Here is an 18,920-nt window from a genome sequence, read left to right as displayed (position 1 = left end):
GAAACATATACGCAATTGTAGCCGTTTCGGAGGTCGAAAACAAACATGATGATGACGCGCCAGCGCAGGCTCTTTTCAAACACTACGAATACGAAAAGCATCATCAAGACAGATACGCCGCCCAAAAAACGCATTTTAAAACTATAACATTCAGAAAATTTCAGTTAAATGAAGGTATGAGAGTAGGAGTTTCCAACAGTTTAGAAAGCGATGCATATGGTCGGAATAATTAAACTTAACGGCAATGTAATCATAATCAAGAATCGTTTTTTTCACGTTTGTTTCCGGACACGAGAAAGAGCTGTTTGTACAGGCGATTAAGGCAGACAAACGGTATGACGAAAACCGAAAAAAGGAAGGTTAGTTACTAATTTTATCATAATGACGATTATAGGTAACAAGAGTGTGCAACCAAATAACTAGTTATTGATATGCTTTATACGACATTTTAAATGTGTTTACCATTACATATACAAATTGGTTTTTGTCAGACAAAAATTAGAAATATACTATTAATTGATCCTATAATCTTAGTTGTTCCACCCTTTTGGCAGGCCTTAAGCACCTTTTTGGCAGTTGGCTTAAGGTTTTTTCAACGCCATTCGCAGATTGCTAGTTAATTGGTTGATCTGGTTAAAGCGATACCTTTGCCTTGCAAACGTGCCAGCAAGTTAATTAAACTAGGTTTGCTAATACCATTTTATAGTGCTATGCCATTTCAATGCAACTCCTATGACTTAATCAACTTGAACATTCGGTTTAGAGACAATTAACTCTTTTTGTATAGTAAGACAATTTAGTCAAGCGAATCCTTCTAGTTATGCCTTCAACTGACTAAGCAACTGAACTAAACCTCAAAAGGAAATCTTGTTGCTTGCAAAAAAATACACAGCAGAACGTTCTGAGTAAATACACGCAGTGCACCATTATTATACAGTTAATTCACCTATTATTTTATGTGCGACAAAATTGAGCTTTCTTTACTCAGAGTTATTATAGAAAACAGCTAGTCAGCTATTTTTCGAATATTTAAAACAGTCTGAAAAGGCGATGCTCTAGGTAATTAAATCAAAATAAAGAGACAAGTCAGTTCATTAACTTGCTCACTCTTTGCAGCATCATGTAGTTAGACGGTCTGACGTGGCTAAAAGCTCACCCTTGCCACATGGGGGAAGTTCGTCTGTTAACAATGTTAGCTAAGACGATATCCGATCGTGTAGTTCAAACCAGAATCCATTCATTGCGTTCGATTTCGATTCGTTCGAAAATCTGAAATTACACTTTGACCGGATCTTAGAAAACTACCGAAATTACAACAGCCATGATCAGTATTAAACTGACGGTGTTTACGGATTTATGAGTACTTTTTATCGGATGAAAGCCGCGTCCTCTTATATAAACCTCATTGTTCACTGCTATTGCTGCTGGCAACCTGAGTCACGTTAAAAGTCGCGATGGTTACTCGCCTTCCGGTGAAGTCTTTATAAGTAAGTTGCATAACGGCTTCCGCGACAGCTACCCCTGCTAACACCACGATTCAGATATCGCACCGCGTCGACACTGTTGGTCAATGATGAAAAAGCTGTACGGGACTGTTACGTGAGCCATGAAAGAAGCGGTCTAAATGTTCACCTTATCCTAGGTATACTGGAGCGGCAACGTTTGGTAAAACTTATTAACTAACGTATTATCAATAAGATATCCACCAGTAGTGTTTTACATCGTAGGTGGTTTGTACTTAGACGACGCCAAAGTTATCGTCAGATGTTGAATATCAAGTGTGTCTGTTAAACTATCTTATTATTAAAATTATTGCTGCAGATAAATGTTATACATGTCTATAAGAGCTTTTGAGTTTCAAAATGAATAATTATTTGCTTATTTATCATTGCTCTCGATCAAGTGGTACGTAATGTGCGTCAGAGTGAAGCTGAGATGTCAGGAAAATTGTAACTCAAATGTAAATGTATACCTGTTTTATTATATGCTTATTTCCTTGCGTAGAATACCTATTATATATATCTAATATACATAATAATATGTATTTCATAGTACTACGCTTAGAACGCCACAATGGCATCTAAAGACAGCTTAATGATTGTTTTATCTGGAAATATTTTTCATGCATTACGTCTGATAATCAAAATGCTAACCGGTCACGACTTTAGACAGCTGACGCCTGCCAACATGTAATTAAGTATGTCAGTCGGATTTAAATTTAGATCAGCAAGTCAGCGTGTAACCCACCATGCTATCATGTAGAGATTACTGTGATTCAGTACGCACGATAGGGGAATGCTGCTGGCCGTCGCTATTATTTACATTTTCTGTTGTTTAAACGCTACACTTTAGCAATAATGGAACCAAATTTCAGCTTTGCAGTTCTACCTACGAAATACAGTGAATTGGTTTGCGCTAATCAAATGGCTTAACAAGTTCATTTAATATATTAGCATGGGTAAGAAAAGGAAACCAACAGCTTTTAGCGAACTGGCGATGGGCACTTCGAGAACGGTCCTGTATCGACGAACGCAGGAATCTACGGAACAAGGAACAACGAACGAGTGAGTGTGAACATCAAACAAATACATTTAATCCTTCTTTCATTGTAAAAAACCGAACGTGAAAATCAACTTAAAATTAAATTCGGGAACGCTTCGATAATATCAAGGAGCTTGTACGTCGCATCAGAGGTGTACTTTCCTTGCCATTATTTTTACTGATGACGCTGCACGGCTGGCGGGTTTTCTCAGTATGAGACTATTAGTATTCTGATAAGGTGTTATAATCTGTAGTTAACATCTGGTTCCTTTGGCAAACCACAAAACGTACAGTACCGAGAAGTGCTGTTTTGCGTTTAGTATACTGTCTGACCTAACTTTTAGACATATGCGGGATGAGCCTACAGGAGGAGGTTTAAAAATGTTCACAGGAGGGCGTTTAAGCAACAGAATATAAAGGTTGGTAGCATCTTCCAAACTACTTTTCTCCATTTAAACTTCAACCATCTGCTTTGGCTAAAGGCTGGCCGAAACTTCGATACACAACGAGATTCTTTCCTTTTACAAAGTGTTTATGGAGACCTAGCTCATTTAGCATAATCTACAGAGATTTCTGAATGAAACATGAGCTCCAGCGCGATCGCCATATCGCATGCTAAGGGAGATTGTCGTTAAAGATAGCTATTCTTGTAAAAGTATGCAACATTTAGCGTAGCGTTCAGGTACTGCAATAAATTTACAGCGCGCCGTATGAGCAATTGTTGAAGAAAAAGCAGGAGGTTACTGTTTTATAGTATTCGGATGTACTTATAGACACGAATTTTCACAGACTATTTGGAACTGGACGTCTTAGGGACAGCAGAAATCTGCCATGAATGATCGATCCAACTTTGATAAACGAACGGTTTCAGATTAATCGTGAGAATGAAGCATTCTGCAAAGCATCAAACAAATTTCTTTCTTCAACACGCCACGGAACTTCGTAGAGTTACATGAGTCCTCCGTGCAACTCTTGTATGTTCATTTTCTCTTAAGAGACCCTAGACATGGATGGCAAATGGCAGATAGCCAAAACTCTTAGGAAGTGTTCTGTCAATGCCAATCTCGACGAAAGATAAAATCAGGCTACTTTTTCTGGTCTTTCTGCAAAGGCCATTGCACAGCAACTACCTTCGCTTTATCGTCCAGCCTCATCATCCTACGCCTGTGGTGCGTAGGCGAAGTCGCATGCAAAAGAGAGTACCAGATGCTAAGGCGAAGCCTTCTGATAATGAGATACATCTGCATTGGACTGCAGACGAATTTGGTTAACACACACACATACACATTAAGTTACACAATATTAGTCGGACTAAACCAGAAACGAAACGACGCCCTCAATGGCATTTCAAGCAAAGCGTTCATACAGAAATGGGTATAAGTTGCGTTGGAGCCATTTAATCCACAGCGAAAATAACTCGAGGGCCCTATTAACAGCGATAAGAAACGAAATGCGAGCCTTTAGTATAGGACGCGGCGGTTACAGGTACTTCTAGTGTGGGTTACATAATACATTAGCATGAAATGTACAAACTTCGATCATAGGCTCATTTAATTTGCATGTTTCTAATAATTCGGCTTCCAGTCATTACATGTTGGGGCAAAATGAATCAACAACGGATTAAAGAAAAGCCTAACAGATAACATCAGAGCGAAAATCACAGCTTTCCTGGGGGGAACGCGTAACCCTATAACTACGACTAGCTTAGCATTAATAACAATATGTGTCAGTAGTATTGATATTATTATACTAAAAAGAATCGATCGACATTGGCTGTCGATTTCACTTCATTTTCTTGATTCATAGGACAAAAAATGTCTAATTTAGGCCTCTACATGTTGCATTTGATTGATTACAATGTTCTTATTGTCCTTTCAGAATGGCGCAGAAGACAGCATCACGACAGCCAACAGAGCTTGACTCCTCAAACGTCCAGTTTGAACGGGCATGCGCTATAATACAAGAACAGACTCGCCTTCAACTGGAAAAGATGAAAGACCTCTATGAGATTCATGAAGCCGAACCGGACGAAGATATCGAACGTAATGCAATTCTTGACAGAATTACTCAAGGATACGCTGGAGAAAAAGAAAACAGTCGGGATGTTATGTCGGCGCTGCTTGCAGGTAGGCATTTAGTTTGTTCTCTTAGGCACAGCAAGAGTATATGCGTTATATAGAGTTAGCGGATAGAGCAATAACTACACAAATCTGCTGGGATGCCACGTGTGGGTATACAATTTTTATTTGCTAGTACGCGACCGTTGCTAATAAACAGTTTATGTTCTACTGATTTGATTTCATCAAACGTGCAGGGAGCATTACGTGTGTCATTTGCATTGAGAACGTTCGACATCAGGAAGCAACGTGGAGTTGTACCAGTTGTTATCAGATCTTGCATCTTGACTGCGTAAATAAATGGGCCAAAGATTCTTTGTATCCACAAGCAAAGCCTGGAGAAAATGTCTCCACCAGAGAGGCATGGTCCTGTCCTAATTGCAGAGCGGACTATCACACTGTGTCTAACCATTATGAATGCTTCTGTGGAAAAGAACGTGATCCGAAATTCGATAAATGGTCTGTACTGCGAAAAGCTGTGAGAATATTATCGTGCTCGTAGAAAATAGCTTGCAGTTATCTTAAAAACCGTAGATTTATTTTTAGTTTGTTGTTTTTTTCTATGAACCTCTATCGTGGGGAATTAGACTAATTAAACTAATATATCTAGTATCTTAGTAATATATCTCTTTTTATTTACCACCTTTATCAGAAAAACGGTATTAAGAATCTATGATTCTTAGCTCATTGTGGGTTTGGAATATATATATATATATATATATACATATTTAAGGACATATCCTGTATATGTCCAGGATAAGTTAATTTGGCTGCCATAAATGGACAAAACTAATTATTCTGTGAAGGACGTGCAGTTCCCTACTTTGTACTACTCTACACAAATTGGGAATGTTTGATCTCATAAGCGGCTCTCATTTACAGGATTTGTCCCCACTCATGTGGCTCTATATGTGGGCGCGATCTGCGACCAAAATGCGGTCATCACTGCACCCTTCTTTGTCACCCGGGTGCATGTCCTGCTTGCCCTAAAACAATACAGGCATCCTGTTTTTGTAAGAAAACATCAACTATACGACGGTGTTCGCAAAAGCAATGGTCGTGCCTTGCGTCCTGTGGCCAACTTTTAGCGTGTGGATTACATCAATGCCCTCAAAAGTGTCATGCCGGCCCGTGTCCACCGTGTAGCGTCGAGAGCATCCGGAAATGTAATTGTGGAAGTAAAACGATGAAAGTTCGCTGCCAAGAAGGGGTATGGAAATGTCAGAAAATCTGCCGGCGCCAGCTCAACTGTGGTAACCATGAATGTCAAGAGATGTGTCACAAAGAGGGCGACTGCGGTGTCTGCCCTCAATCGAGACCTCGTTCATGTCCTTGTGGGCGGACGAAACACATCGACCTTAGCTGTACACAACTGAAGGTTCCTACCTGTCTCAACACATGCGAAAAGATGCTTAGCTGTGGTATGCACCGTTGCTGGGAACGATGTCACGAAAATGATTGCCCCACATGTTCTGAACTTGTAACGAAGTCGTGCCGTTGTGGCGCCAAAAATCGTCAGCTGCAGTGTGGGAAAGATTTTACATGCGACTCAAAGTGCGGTCGTCAAAAACCATGCGGCCATATCTGCAATCGGAAATGCTGTCCGCCTAGTGAAGAGTGTCCACCATGTACAGTTCTCTGCAACCGTAAGCTTCAGTGTGGAAATCACAAATGTCAGTCTGTTTGTCATCGAGGCCCATGTTATCCGTGCCGTGAACAGAAACACAAGACCTGTCCGTGTGGCAAAACTACTGGGACGTTTCCGTGTGGAACAAATATGAAGGATGCCCGAGTAGTATGCCGCGAGCTTTGTGAGCATCCTCCAGACTGTCACCATCCAAAACGCTCGAAGCATTATTGCCATAGCGGACGTTGTCCTTCCTGTGCTATCGTCTGCGATAAAACGCTTGCGTGCGGCCATAACTGCCCAGAGAAGTGTCATAGCGCAGTACTGACGAAAGTCGTATCTAAGGAGAAGCCTAGAGGTCCATGGGAGCCTCAGCCACTACCTTACTGGGACCTTGTTAATAAGCCATGCGCTCCATGTAACGTTCTCGTTGCAGTTGACTGTCTTGGAGGGCATGGAGTTGCGGAGTTACCCTGTCATGCGGCAAAACTTCAATCATGTGGGAGATTGTGCGGTCGACTTCTGCCGTGCGGAAACCACACGTGCACCCTTCAGTGTCACGAAGTCATCGACCCCCGAGAGCCGCATCTTGCTGGCTTTAACTGCGCTCTAGACTGCGGCCAGAGATGCCCAACAAAAGGACGTCCAAAAGATTGTATACATTTGTGTGGCAAGCACTGTCACTCAGGTGACTGTGCCCCATGCAATCAGTATGTACAGTTTCGATGTTACTGTGGAAATTCGACAACGGTAAAGCCCTGTAAAGAATGGTGTGCCCTGCCAGATGATGTGCGAGAGGCGTCGAAGTCGTGTGGGCAGCGTTGCGGCCGCAATCTCGACTGTGGACATCGCTGCTTTCTAAAGTGTCATCCGGACCGATGTCCTGAGGCGCAGAACTGCAAGAAAAAAGTGACAGTTTACTGCACCTGTAAACGAATCAAACAAGAGGTGGATTGTGCGGGCGGCGAAGGTAAAACGACTAAGCTCAAATGCGACGGGGAGTGCAAGCGCATCGTAAGTGAGAAGCGTCTTGTCGACGAGGAGCGTATTGCCAAACAGGAAGCTGAACGAAATGCGTGCAAGTTAGAACGAGTTCTTGGGGACCGGAAGAAAAAACGAAAACGCAGGGTTAATGATGATGAGGAGGAGAAAATTCCAAGGGACATCAACATCGCACTTCCACTTGCGTTAAGTACGCTGTCTATCGTTGTGCTTGCTGTTATACTCAAGAACTGGTTAGCTGTTTAGACTATAAAGAACAGACGAATCACGTAATCACGTATGTGTATCACTGTGTAAAATATATGAGTGCCCCGATGTAATAATCTGGGTTGTCTACAAGATGTTTTTTTATAATTTTACTAACTGTAATTATGACTGTTACTACTATTACGAAAATAAAAACCCGAATATATAGTAAATACGACTTTTACAAAATTGTATTGTACATGTGGGGCTAGTCAAAGACTTCAAAGAATTTTAAATATATACCGATGTGCATGCGTACATACAACATGTAACATACAGTTAAAGATTGACGAACAACGGCTTTGAATAGCTCCATATGGTCTTCAACACCTCCACAGGGTCTTCAACGGCTTTGAATAGCTCCATAGGGTCTTCAACAGCTCCACAGGGTCTTCAACTAACCTATTTTTGATTTTACGCATCGGTTTCACTAAGCAATATGGCAGCACTTTTTATGCATCGGTTTCACTAAGCAATGGCAGCACTAAATACGGTATCTTTCGATTTTACGCATCTGTTTCACTAAACAATGGCAGCACTAAAAAATCACTCAAAAAATAGTACGCATTGTAATTTTTGAATCAACAATTTCATAATTGTTATAGATTATTTGTCATGTTAAATACTGAGTTCCTCCATATTAATCACATTGAAACCGATAGGAAGCATTGATCCATAACTGGTTGCCATTTTTTTGAAACTGCCGTTTCTTTTAGACAGCATCTCCCTAATGCATTTTTCAACTGAATACAGCAGATCAGAGTTTTATTTGCTATACTTCAGGTCTAACTGTTTGTATAAGAAGCATGTGATATTAACCAGCTCTTCGATAATTTTTGTCGTCGGTTTGCCCCCGCCGTGACCAGCCTTAGTGCCGATGAAGGCCAAGAGGGGATTCTTGTTTTTAGCCCCTAGCCGATGTTGAATTTCAGCTATGTACTTCAATGAATGCGACGGCACTACTCGATCGTCATGGTCCGCTGTCGTCACTAAAAGGGCCGGATAGTTCTCAACGTTTGTCGGTATATTGTGAAGAGGCGAGTAAGCAAATTGAACATCAAAATCGCTAGCCACGTCGGGATTCCCGTAATCCGAGGCCCAATGAGCGCCGACAGTAAACTTGTGGAAGCGAAACATATCCGTAACCGGCACCATTGCGACAGCGGCACCGAAAAGCTCTGGTCGTTGATTGATACAAACTGCCGTAACCATTCCGCCGTTGGAAGCACCCATCAGTACTAGTCGACTACTTTTCGTGTAGCCATTATCCGCAAGGTATTTTGCCGCGGCATGTACATCATCGAACGTGTTTTGCTTGTTCTTCAACCTGCCTGCATTATGCCACTTTTCGCCGTATTCACCGCCTCCCCTGACATTAGCAACGGCTACCGTAAAGCCCAGTACTTTCACCAGCATCATCCGGAACACCGAGAAATATGGCTGTATAGCAGAATTGAACCCGCCGTACACGTACAAAAGGCATGGGGAGTTTCCATCGAGGCGAGCGTCCTTGTCACGCAAAATAAACATAGGCACTTTCGTGCCATCCTTACTTTCATAGAAAACTTGCTTGACAACAGGGTCGTCAGTTGTCAACAGGCCAGTGAGCTTGAGTCGATTTTGCTCTTCCAGACAGGCTTTTGGCGCCTTGTCAATTTCGCATCGATAGATGATGCCGGGCGTGTTGAACGATTCGAATTTAAAGAAGGTCTCGGAGTATTTTCGTTTGCCTGACATTCCTTCAATAGTACCAACATCGAAAGGAAGTGTTTGCAGGAACTTCCCACTTTGAAGCTCATGGACATTGATCACACTAACCACATCTTTCATATAGGCGACAATAAGTTTATTTCCATCTGCACAGTCCACCCAGTCGATTACATCCTTTTCGTGGTTTGGAACCACATCTAACCATTCATCTGGCTTCTTGATGTCCAACTTAATAACACCGTAATTTGGTCGATTCTTATTCGTGCGAAAATAGAAAATACTGTTATCGTTAGTGATATACTCGAATGTGCAGTCGAACGTCCCATAAACACATGTGAGATCCACGACCCCGTTGACACCCGCGGAAATATCGGCAACATATATCTGGTTATCCTTGCATGATTCGCTGACGGTAAGAATGAGGTATTTGCCACACTCTGACACCGAGGGCGACATCAACCACTGTGGTTGTTCAGGAAACTCAACGCAAAGTAAGTCCTCTTCTTGTGACGTGTATAAACGATGATAGAACAACTTCTGGTTTTCAGCAACCTTGGCTTCCGTCCCAGACATCTTTCCTGAATACATGTAAAAAATTCGTTTCTACATGAAATTATGGAAAATTCGTTTCGACATGAAATTATGGATTACTCTTGCCTGTTTTACTCTTTTCAAGAACAATCTGAAAGTGCGACGTCTATAAACGCTTTTTTACCCATTGTTTATTTAGGATAGCAAATATTTCGGGAACTTAAAACGGGAAGTTAAAACAATGGCAATAGAATTGGTAATTTCGATACAGGCAATAGAATTGGTAGTTCCGATACATATTTGCTACATTATTTTTATTTTATTTTAATTATTTTTATTATATTTTTACATTATTTTAATAAAATCCACCTGTGAAATCGGGAAATTGTCCGTAGAAGAATCCTTTGTCGTCCTTGGTCCAGGCCACACAAGAGTAGCGAAACCTCTCTAGTTTCTCCGGGAGATCTTTTTTAGTTTTCACGTCTTTGATGTAGAGTGTCGCCCAGTCAGATCCTTGTTCTGATTGGCCGTAGCAGAAGTACGTACCCTCCTCCGAGAAAGCAGTTTCTCCTAACGAGATTGTGCCGTCTTCAGACAACAGGTTGGGATCGACAAATACTTCCGGCTGAGCATTGAGTTGCTTTTTACGGTATAATACATACTGATTTTGTAGTCCATCATTATGATAGTAGTAATAATAGTTGCCTCTCCTGTACGGAGTAGTGCACTTAGGGTAATTCCAGAGCTCAGTAAGCTTTTGCCGTATCTGGTCCCGGTAGGGACAATCCTGTAGGTATTCCTTCGTGATCTCATTCTGGGCTTCAATAAAAGCCTTAGTCTCGGCGGCGTCAGGGTCTTCCATCCATCGGTATGGATCTTCAATCTGTAAATAGAAAACACAATTTGAGCATCGGGTAGTGCGCGATACGTTACGCTGCTGTCACTGAGCTATTTTGCCGCTCATATACAGAGTATGTATATATATATATCATCGGAGTGAAAATTAGGCTAACTGACCGACTTTGGTAAGTGCTCTGCTGTTTTTTTCACCTATACTTTAAGTTGAGATATGCTGGGTAGTCATCATGAAATTATTAGAAAAAACCGCTTTCTTCATGAAAAAAAATTTTGTAGTACTGCAATGTTAACGTGTTTGCTTATTGACCGCGTATCTCGCCAATACCATTGAAACATGGAAAGCGATCCTATCGTAAAATTCCATTAGACCACAAGACTAAAGTTATCCTTCAAATGTGAATATTTAGTGTTACTTTCTGCAAAACAGGCATTCGGCTGCTCCAGATGAAACACATAAATAGCCATCTTCTCTTTCAATTGCAATGACTCATGCTATATTTCTCAATGAGGGTTCCAAACATGAATAAGCTTAATAAGATTGATAAATGAATTAGAATTACCATAATATTTGTCATATAGTTGTTTCCTAACTATGAATGCAGCTAGGATCATGTTAATTCTATTCTAACACTTGAATCGAACAAGCAATTCGCGATAAAAAAAAAGCAATTCATTTCCTAAGATCCAATCCGTAACGACACATATAATTCTTATTTTTCAGCACCATATTCAAACTTCGGATTCATTTCACCCATTTTATCAATCTTTGCTTTATCAAACAAATATTAGCTATAAATGAGGGAAATTTCGTAGCTAAAGAATTTAAACCGCTCGAAGCAACTAATTTTTTTTGTGTCGTATGTTAAACAGCTGATTCGAACGTGTTCAATGTTGGTTAGCTCATGATATCCTGAAAATTTTTGAAAAGCTTTGATCCTGCTTTGCGGACAACATCAAGCGATTTACTTCTAAGAGTGTGATTCAATAACTAACTGCACAGATTGCAATATTTCTCAGTTATTATTATAGTACCTAAAACTCTAGCTGTGCGTATTAAGAATTGTGTAAAACGTACCATTTTTCCATGGAGGCAGTCCTTCACGTCGGCCCGGCGTGCGATTGGGTATTTGAAATTAGTCATGGTCGATAACGAACTCAAGTACCTAAAATTTGTGTGAACTGACAGCAATGACGACTGCCTTACACTTACAACAGAGTGCAACTTTTATAGCCCCACGGGGAGAGCCCGACGCGGTGTCCGATTTATAATCGCTAGCGGGAACGCAGCTCTTCTCATACAAGCGACAGTCTTATGCCGACAACGCCCTCTACCTAGGACAACATAAACAAGAATCTCCACTAAACAGCGTGGCGCAAATTCGTTACTTCGGTTTCCATATATTCTCAGACACGGCTATATATATATATAATGTGTAACGTTTTTTTTTTCGCTAGCGGTAATTATGGTTAATGTTGAGAATGAATGTATCAATTAACAGAGTTTATTATTGTTGTGTCATGGAATATGTTCTGATAACTTTCGAAAAAGGTACGGCGAGAGGGTTCCATCTGAGATTAGTACTTAGATAATGTTAGCTCTGAAATTTGTTCCAGGCTGCAATGGTGAGGTTAAGTTTTTCTTTTTATTTTTAGAGATCTGTCGCTGCTACTAGAAACACAGCGAAAGTCTTCTGATAATTTTAGAAAAGCATTTGAAAGGTTGTGTTATACATACAATATACATATATACAGTATATATACTATATACATGTAATATCTAGGAACTGTATGTAATGCCGGACCATCATTTCTCATCAAATAGCACTGCTATTAAAGGAAATAAATGATTTATCTACGGTATGATCTTTTTTGCCATCTATATAGGTAAGTATAGTCGATTCCACACCAAACCATTATTTTAATAACAAATCGTTTTATATAGTAAAAGTAAAAACCGCAGCTCATGGCCTGCATAGAATAAGGTAACGTCGCTGGCATAATTTTATGCTATTTATATGTTGCTTTGAAGCGTAGTCTGAAGCTGGTTTTGCGCTATGAATGCGTGTTATATTGGTAATTCTGAGAGCTCCACCTACCCATAGCCCATCTAGTTTCTCCCGTTTCTAAACTTTGTGTTTTAAAAAAGCTGAACAGGAAACACAAATTACCTATATGCCAGTAATTGAATAATATCATAATTAATAGTAATGTTTGTGCGTACTCGTATTTCTATAATGCTCTTAATTTTAAACGAATCTGTACGCCCAAAAATCAAACATCTTTTCGAAATAGAAACGTCCAGCAACACAAATCTATAGAACTAAAAATCGCTCTATGAGAATTACTAACTATATATATACATCACTAAGTAGATCAACGCAAACGAAGACACCTTGTTTTGGATCATCCTTCTTTTTATAAGAGAATAATACCGCATTTACATTATTCGTAAATATAACTTTAGCCATGTCGAAATAAATAGAATCTGGAATACCACTTGACTAACTCAACCAGATATGTGTCATTTAGTCGAAGCAACATGCAACTTCTAAATTTCTAAATTGGATACAGAGGCGGAATGTGGAAGAACCTTATTACATCTGACCCATCGTTGTAAGTTTGATGGCCTGGACATTTTTCCATTAGACACTGTTTCTTTGTTGTGTATCCGACCCACTCAACTCAGGAGAAACAGAAAACGTAAGCTTTAAAAATGAATAAAAATGAAAGACATGATAATCAGCTAATACGTTTCTAACAACATACCATTTCGTACCGTCTCTAACTTACCTCAAGGTAGCAGATATGTAGGGTAGGTGGAAAAACTAGAGGGTAATAAGGAAGATGTTTGTTGCTTACCTAAACGTAATCAGTTAGCTTCATTTTCTATCTCTGTATATTATATATATATATATGTATATATACTCTGTATATCAGCGGCGAAGGGCTTAGTGACAGCAGCTTGCTGCCTTTCATACCACCCGATGCCCGAAAGGGTTTTCACCCTCAATAGAGCTTGCTAAATTGGACAGACCTACTTTAGTAAGGAGATATTAACAGGAATTACTGACAAACCGTCGATTTTATCAAACAGTAAATTAGTTTACTTTATAATATTGGATTCAAATGCATATAACACTTAGCGTATGTACGAACCTTTGTTATATTAAATGTTTTAAGAAGAGACACGTGCATCGAAACATCGGGCTACACGCTTCCGTGTCCATTGACTTTTATGAAATTGCACTTGTTTTTATCATCAAATGTACACATATCCCACGGTGTCTTTCCAATTATATACAAACTAAAAGCGGATGTTTTTTCTCCGTATATCAGAACATCTCTTGTCGGGATGAACAGATAAAGTCACATTAACAGCACCGATCCATTTAATAACAGTTGTACAGACAAATCCATATTCAAATTCGTCAAATCAATTCACATATATTTTCTCCTGAAAGTTGCCTAACCTCTAAAGGAAAGGGGTTTCTTGACCACACGAAATGACAGGCTTACATTATGTAAAATAAATGCAACTAGCATCACTTTACATCGCAGCACAATTCATATAATACTTCATTAGGCACATTATCACCCAGCTGAACAGGACAATACATAACTATATCATTCGACCGATGGAGACGAGGCCTAAGGAGGACTTGTCCTTGCGGCAGTGAAAATTTCAGCTGCCGGTCCTTCGAAAAATTTTCTTCAGATAAACATATACAGCCACGAGAATGGAATACCGGCTCGTTTTTTAAGGACGTAAAGAACGCAGGCGAAAAAGAACAAAAAACTAAAAAAAATCAGGATTTTATCAGTTGTTTCTCGCCGATCGTACTTCGTCAGAAGTTTTGATGAGTGCTGAATTTCTTGGTTCATTTTGGTAGCTTCCTGACCGCTTTCGATAATTGTTGCCGAACTGTCCACCAGATGTTCGATAGTGGCGCTCGAAGATGTTACCTGTAATGTGGATTCAGTAAAGATAGGGTATATTAAACATAACCGCACACTTACTGAGGTGAATACGGATGACATGAAAGGAGTAACTCGTGCATTGTATTGAGTATTGGACCTATGTCAACAAAAACGGATGTAACAGGACTAACGGTATATAGTTATACTGTATTGTCTTGCATAAACTCAGTTTATGTGTAACACTGTGTATCGTTTTTAGGCTAAAATAAATTAGCTTGCCTAACCGACATGCCAGTGTAATGAATGAATAATTGCTGCTACGATTAACTCATGCGCTCTCATAGTTGAAGCCAACTAAGGCTGATGTTGAATAAAATGAAAAAAACCTTAGAATAAGGAAAATATGTAAGCGCTGCACGTTCTGTTATTAAACCCCTTACCTGATCATTCATCGCACGTGAGATGCCTAGCAAGCTATCCGTAACACTGGCCGAGTGTCTTACAAGTGATTCTTTCTCCATTTTGCCCCTGCGCCGGATTCCGGCCGATTTGCCCTGTTCGTTTTCTATACTCCTTTCTTCACTGCGGAACAGCTCAGTTCGATGGAGTCGATCAATCGAGTGTTGGGCACCCACGATGGCCTTTCGCAGTGCAGTCTTCAGTTGAACACAATTTGTTTTTCGTCATTTTTTGTACATTTATCCTTCGGCAGATATAGTAAATCATTGATATCACGGTTACGTAAGAGCAAAAATTAACTAGAAAGATCATTTGTACACGTTCATGTGTGTATCAAAAAGTCTTAAACACTGTAGCGAACATGTTTATTATGCGACTCAGGTACACAAGGCAGCTTTAGAAGACGACCAGACCTCCTGCTCTTAAGTGAACAATACACTGATGAGCACCGCTCAGTTATATAGAGGACTGGAATAATATTGATGTTTTTTTAAAAGAAAATTGAAGCAAATATTGTTTATATTTTAAAACAATGTTACTAAGCTAAATATGTGTCAGTGGAAAGACTGATGGTTATCTGCCACTTTAGTGACATCATGATCTCGTCACGGCAGAGTTTCTGTTGTTTCTGGGCAGCTTTTTGTCGGGTATTGTGTGTTGTTATGGTGAAAGACGTCATCCTTTCAGTTCAAACTTCGCCACAAATTTTGAAGCTTTCCTTCACTTTGACCGTGATCTTCTTCGTAAATTATTGTCGTGTGTGACGCACTTTTCATTTCTTGTGACTAAGTGCTTTAGAACAGGGTTACTTCCGTTGCAAACGAAATGCACAAATTTCACTCATCTTCAAAACGTTCCGTTTTAATTCTGATTGAAACCATCCCGACAATTTTAGCACCTCTGCTGCTGCCAAATTAGTTTCAAAATGACAGCAAAACTTATTTGCCTGAATTAATATTACATGAAATGATACGTGACTTCAAAGCCGCCATTTAGCTAGAAGAATGACCACTCAATATAAACTAACTATATACCTGGTTTTCGCGCATCATTGTCCAGTAGGTCTCAACCAAGTTGTTCATGTCATCCCTTTCGTTTCTACCCGCTGCCCTGGCCAGTGTTTCGACCTCACGTATCATCGACGCCATTTCTAGCAATGATTCAGATGCCTCCCGGGTCCGTAAAGCCAAAACATTAGCTTTATCGCACCTTTTGACATCAAGGGTTAATTTTTTCACTCGGACATCGACCGAGACCAGCTTCTTTTGCAGCCCGACTGGGGATGCCATGACGAACTCTATAAGCACATTAATGGGGTGTTAAATTAAATAGAATTTCATTAAACCATTTACCTTAACCTAAACGTTTATCTTCAACGATAGTCAATCCAAACCTAGAGTGTGGGTATACAGTAAACAATATTACCGTCAACTGATGTTTCCGGTTTCAGTTGTTCTGAAAAGACTTATTCATTCGACGGGCATGAAAGTCGGAGTCAGGTCGAGTACATGTTACTGAAATCGGAAACAGGTTCAAAGCTACTTTAACAAGATTTCCACTGAAAGTGCTATTTTAAGAGCTAGATGAGTTTCCTCGTTCGATCGCGTCGACTAGTCTCGCTACTAGTATGCTAAAGTAATGCATAGTAATTTGTCGCTTATATTTGATTTCGCCTCTGGCCATATGCGAAGCCTTTATAAATGCTCAGCTATTGCGTCGATGACAATAATCGATTATTATATAATGATAAATTCGGATACTACTGGGTTATAAAGGGAGTTTCGGAGGGGGCAAAAAGCCGACGGCAAGTAACGTCGGTTGTTTACGTTAACTCTGATGCCATCAAATTGATTTATTCTAAATTTTTTTTTGCGCATTTGCTGTATACGTGGCTCTTAGTTTACAGGGAATTTTATATGATTTCGCTGTTGTCTATGCATAGAGTGGAAGGTCAAATATTTGCCGATTTTTATGACATAACATGAATTTACGAACCTAATCAAAGCGCACAATGTCCATCCATACAATATTCCATTATAGCTTATCTTGAGTTAAGTTCATTATAACACACTCAAAACCAATCATACTGTCGTCACTTCGTCACGCAATATTGTTATACCAAACTGAGTCCACGATCTAAGTGACCATTCATTTTCCGCCTATTACATTCACAACCAATCGACTAATGACAATCGGTAGGGAGTTTTGAGAAAGAAAACATCCGAAAAAAGTAGTAGCCTTTTTTTTAAACTAAAATATTTAAATAAAAAAATGACCTTCTAGCTTACCCCACAATAGGGCCGAACATATGATCTCGTTCTACTAGAACTGGACATACCAACATTGGAATAGTGGTTTTAGGTAGAATTTCGACCGTTACACGTTGTCTTCAAGCTAATTAACGAAAAGTTTTTCCACTGTAAAATCCAGTTATTACGAAAGCAGGTGCTGACTCGGCATGGACAGGTGACGGAATTGTGGAGCTACTTTGCAGCTAGACTTGATCAGCAAATTTGTTTTTATGTGCTCGCCAGCTGGAGTTTCGGTTTACCCCCTCGAATTGGGAAAACAACAAACTGAACCCTTCGAAACACTCGAAATACAGCTGAGCGCGGCGACACCGACTGGATCTAGTTTTTGGTGGAGGCTCAATGAGCTCTACGCTTAGGAGGGGGTGGCGTGGTAGGTAAAAGCTATAAATGACTAGAAGGATAGAGAAACACATAAAATAATTAAATACACATACAGATGGGTATTTGTAAGCACAGCTGGTTATGGTTGGTAATATATTTTAGGAGTACTTTGTTTTATTCGATCGTCATTAATTTTTGACGTGCCTTTGTATAAACTGTATTATGCTATAACCAGTGTTATAATAATACATTGACATATTCTGGTATCGGATTCATTCAGTCGGATTTCACTTATTTATTTAATAAGTGCAATAATTCGTTTTCTATTTTTATTATGTTGTATTTCCGATTGTACAAAATGTATGGTGCTTTAGCGTTTTAACAGATCTCCTATGAACTAATTTTTATTGAATCGTGCTCTTAGAAAATGAAACAGAAGCTCAATCTCAGACACCTCAGCTGATTCAGGTAGCAACATCTTCAAAGTTTTCTGTAACCGTTTGCAGCAGTGAATGTTCTACAGATCAAGACTTCTATCTACTCTCTATCAGTAGCACTGTGAAAATATATTTACCTAGTGGAAGAAGTTGTTTTCATTTTAAAGGACGTAGTACACAACCCCATTACAGCTATAGCCATAGACAAAAAAAGTTAATCCTCGAAAAGATAGAATAAATATATTCTAAACGCGCTTCACTAAAAAAAATAAAAAAATGCATTTTTGATATTAGACAGATCAAAAACAAACGTTACTAAATTTTACAGTTCAGGTTGTCGGAAACAGCAGTTTTAACTAGGGACGTATGTTTATTTGTGCGGCACACATAACTACCTGTAGACCGTATTTCTAGGGTGACTTCTAGGTGTTTCTTTTGGCCAAAATGCTCCTTGATTTATTCCAACCAGCATTACAGCGATAGGGCGATTCAAAATATTTGAATAAAAACATAGGTCGAAAAACAAAACAACTATGAATTGTTTAAAAGAATACATATGTCCATTTTGCAGTTAAAGCGACCGACTAAATGTCAGCTCGTGAAGGTCTATGTTAAAAATCTTGGTCTTAACAATTTTCTTAAAACTACCGAGATGGTATTAAAAAGTTGCTCTATGAAAGCATATATGTGTGGGTCACTTTTGTATCCATTTCTATACCGTAAATATCTAGATCAAAGAAATGTATATTGCAGTTACAAAAAGCATTCGTCGCTCAGAGCTACAAGATACATACTAAGTTAGATATCGATAGACCGGGACAGAGTCGTCCTGTTCATCAAA

At 39.5% G+C, this 18,920-nt stretch overlaps 3 protein-coding genes across 12 annotated transcripts; 1 reads left to right on the top strand and 2 right to left on the bottom strand.

The window, feature by feature from the left end:
• Positions 1 to 130: 130 nt before the first annotated feature.
• On the top strand, positions 131 to 7,711 carry LOC111265745 (NF-X1-type zinc finger protein NFXL1). Of its 6 annotated transcripts, none has more exons than XM_022842654.2 (5): positions 131 to 359; positions 2,375 to 2,564; positions 4,420 to 4,667; positions 4,856 to 5,117; positions 5,541 to 7,711. In XM_022842654.2, exons 2-5 carry the CDS (start codon positions 2,455 to 2,457, stop codon positions 7,531 to 7,533), a joined length of 2,613 nt encoding a protein of 870 aa, XP_022698389.1. In that variant the 5' UTR covers positions 131 to 359; positions 2,375 to 2,454; the 3' UTR covers positions 7,534 to 7,711. The 6 variants fall into 6 exon arrangements, with proteins under 6 accessions (XP_022698389.1, XP_022698392.1, XP_022698393.1 ...); XM_022842657.2 differs by having other exon boundaries at positions 132 to 359; positions 2,454 to 2,564; XM_022842658.2 differs by lacking the exon at positions 131 to 359 and adding an exon at positions 1,208 to 1,487 and having other exon boundaries at positions 2,454 to 2,564.
• LOC111265746 (prolyl endopeptidase) lies at positions 7,698 to 11,949 on the bottom strand. The gene is made up of 3 exons (XM_022842659.2): positions 11,708 to 11,949; positions 10,144 to 10,657; positions 7,698 to 9,821 (listed from the first exon to the last, which is right to left on the bottom strand). The coding sequence occupies exons 1-3, from the start codon at positions 11,771 to 11,773 to the stop codon at positions 8,299 to 8,301; spliced, it is 2,103 nt and encodes a 700-aa protein (XP_022698394.1). The 5' UTR covers positions 11,774 to 11,949; the 3' UTR covers positions 7,698 to 8,298.
• A 1,760-nt stretch (positions 11,950 to 13,709) lies between these two features.
• On the bottom strand, positions 13,710 to 17,612 carry Sec20 (vesicle transport protein Sec20). Of its 5 annotated transcripts, none has more exons than XM_022842647.2 (5): positions 17,298 to 17,611; positions 16,435 to 16,523; positions 16,044 to 16,306; positions 14,991 to 15,206; positions 13,710 to 14,595 (listed from the first exon to the last, which is right to left on the bottom strand). In XM_022842647.2, the coding sequence occupies exons 3-5, from the start codon at positions 16,296 to 16,298 to the stop codon at positions 14,344 to 14,346; spliced, it is 723 nt and encodes a 240-aa protein (XP_022698382.1). In that variant the 5' UTR covers positions 16,299 to 16,306; positions 16,435 to 16,523; positions 17,298 to 17,611; the 3' UTR covers positions 13,710 to 14,343. The 5 variants fall into 5 exon arrangements, with proteins under 5 accessions (XP_022698382.1, XP_022698383.1, XP_022698384.1 ...); XM_022842648.2 differs by having other exon boundaries at positions 17,348 to 17,611; XM_022842649.2 differs by lacking the exon at positions 17,298 to 17,611 and adding an exon at positions 17,005 to 17,260.
• Between the last annotated feature and the right edge of the window lie 1,308 nt (positions 17,613 to 18,920).

Source organism: Varroa jacobsoni, unplaced genomic scaffold (genome assembly GCF_002532875.2).
Source record: "Varroa jacobsoni isolate VJ856 unplaced genomic scaffold, vjacob_1.0 scaffold_1003, whole genome shotgun sequence".
Taxonomy (NCBI): domain Eukaryota; kingdom Metazoa; phylum Arthropoda; class Arachnida; order Mesostigmata; family Varroidae; genus Varroa; species Varroa jacobsoni.
This window is presented reverse-complemented; position numbering and strand designations above follow the sequence as displayed.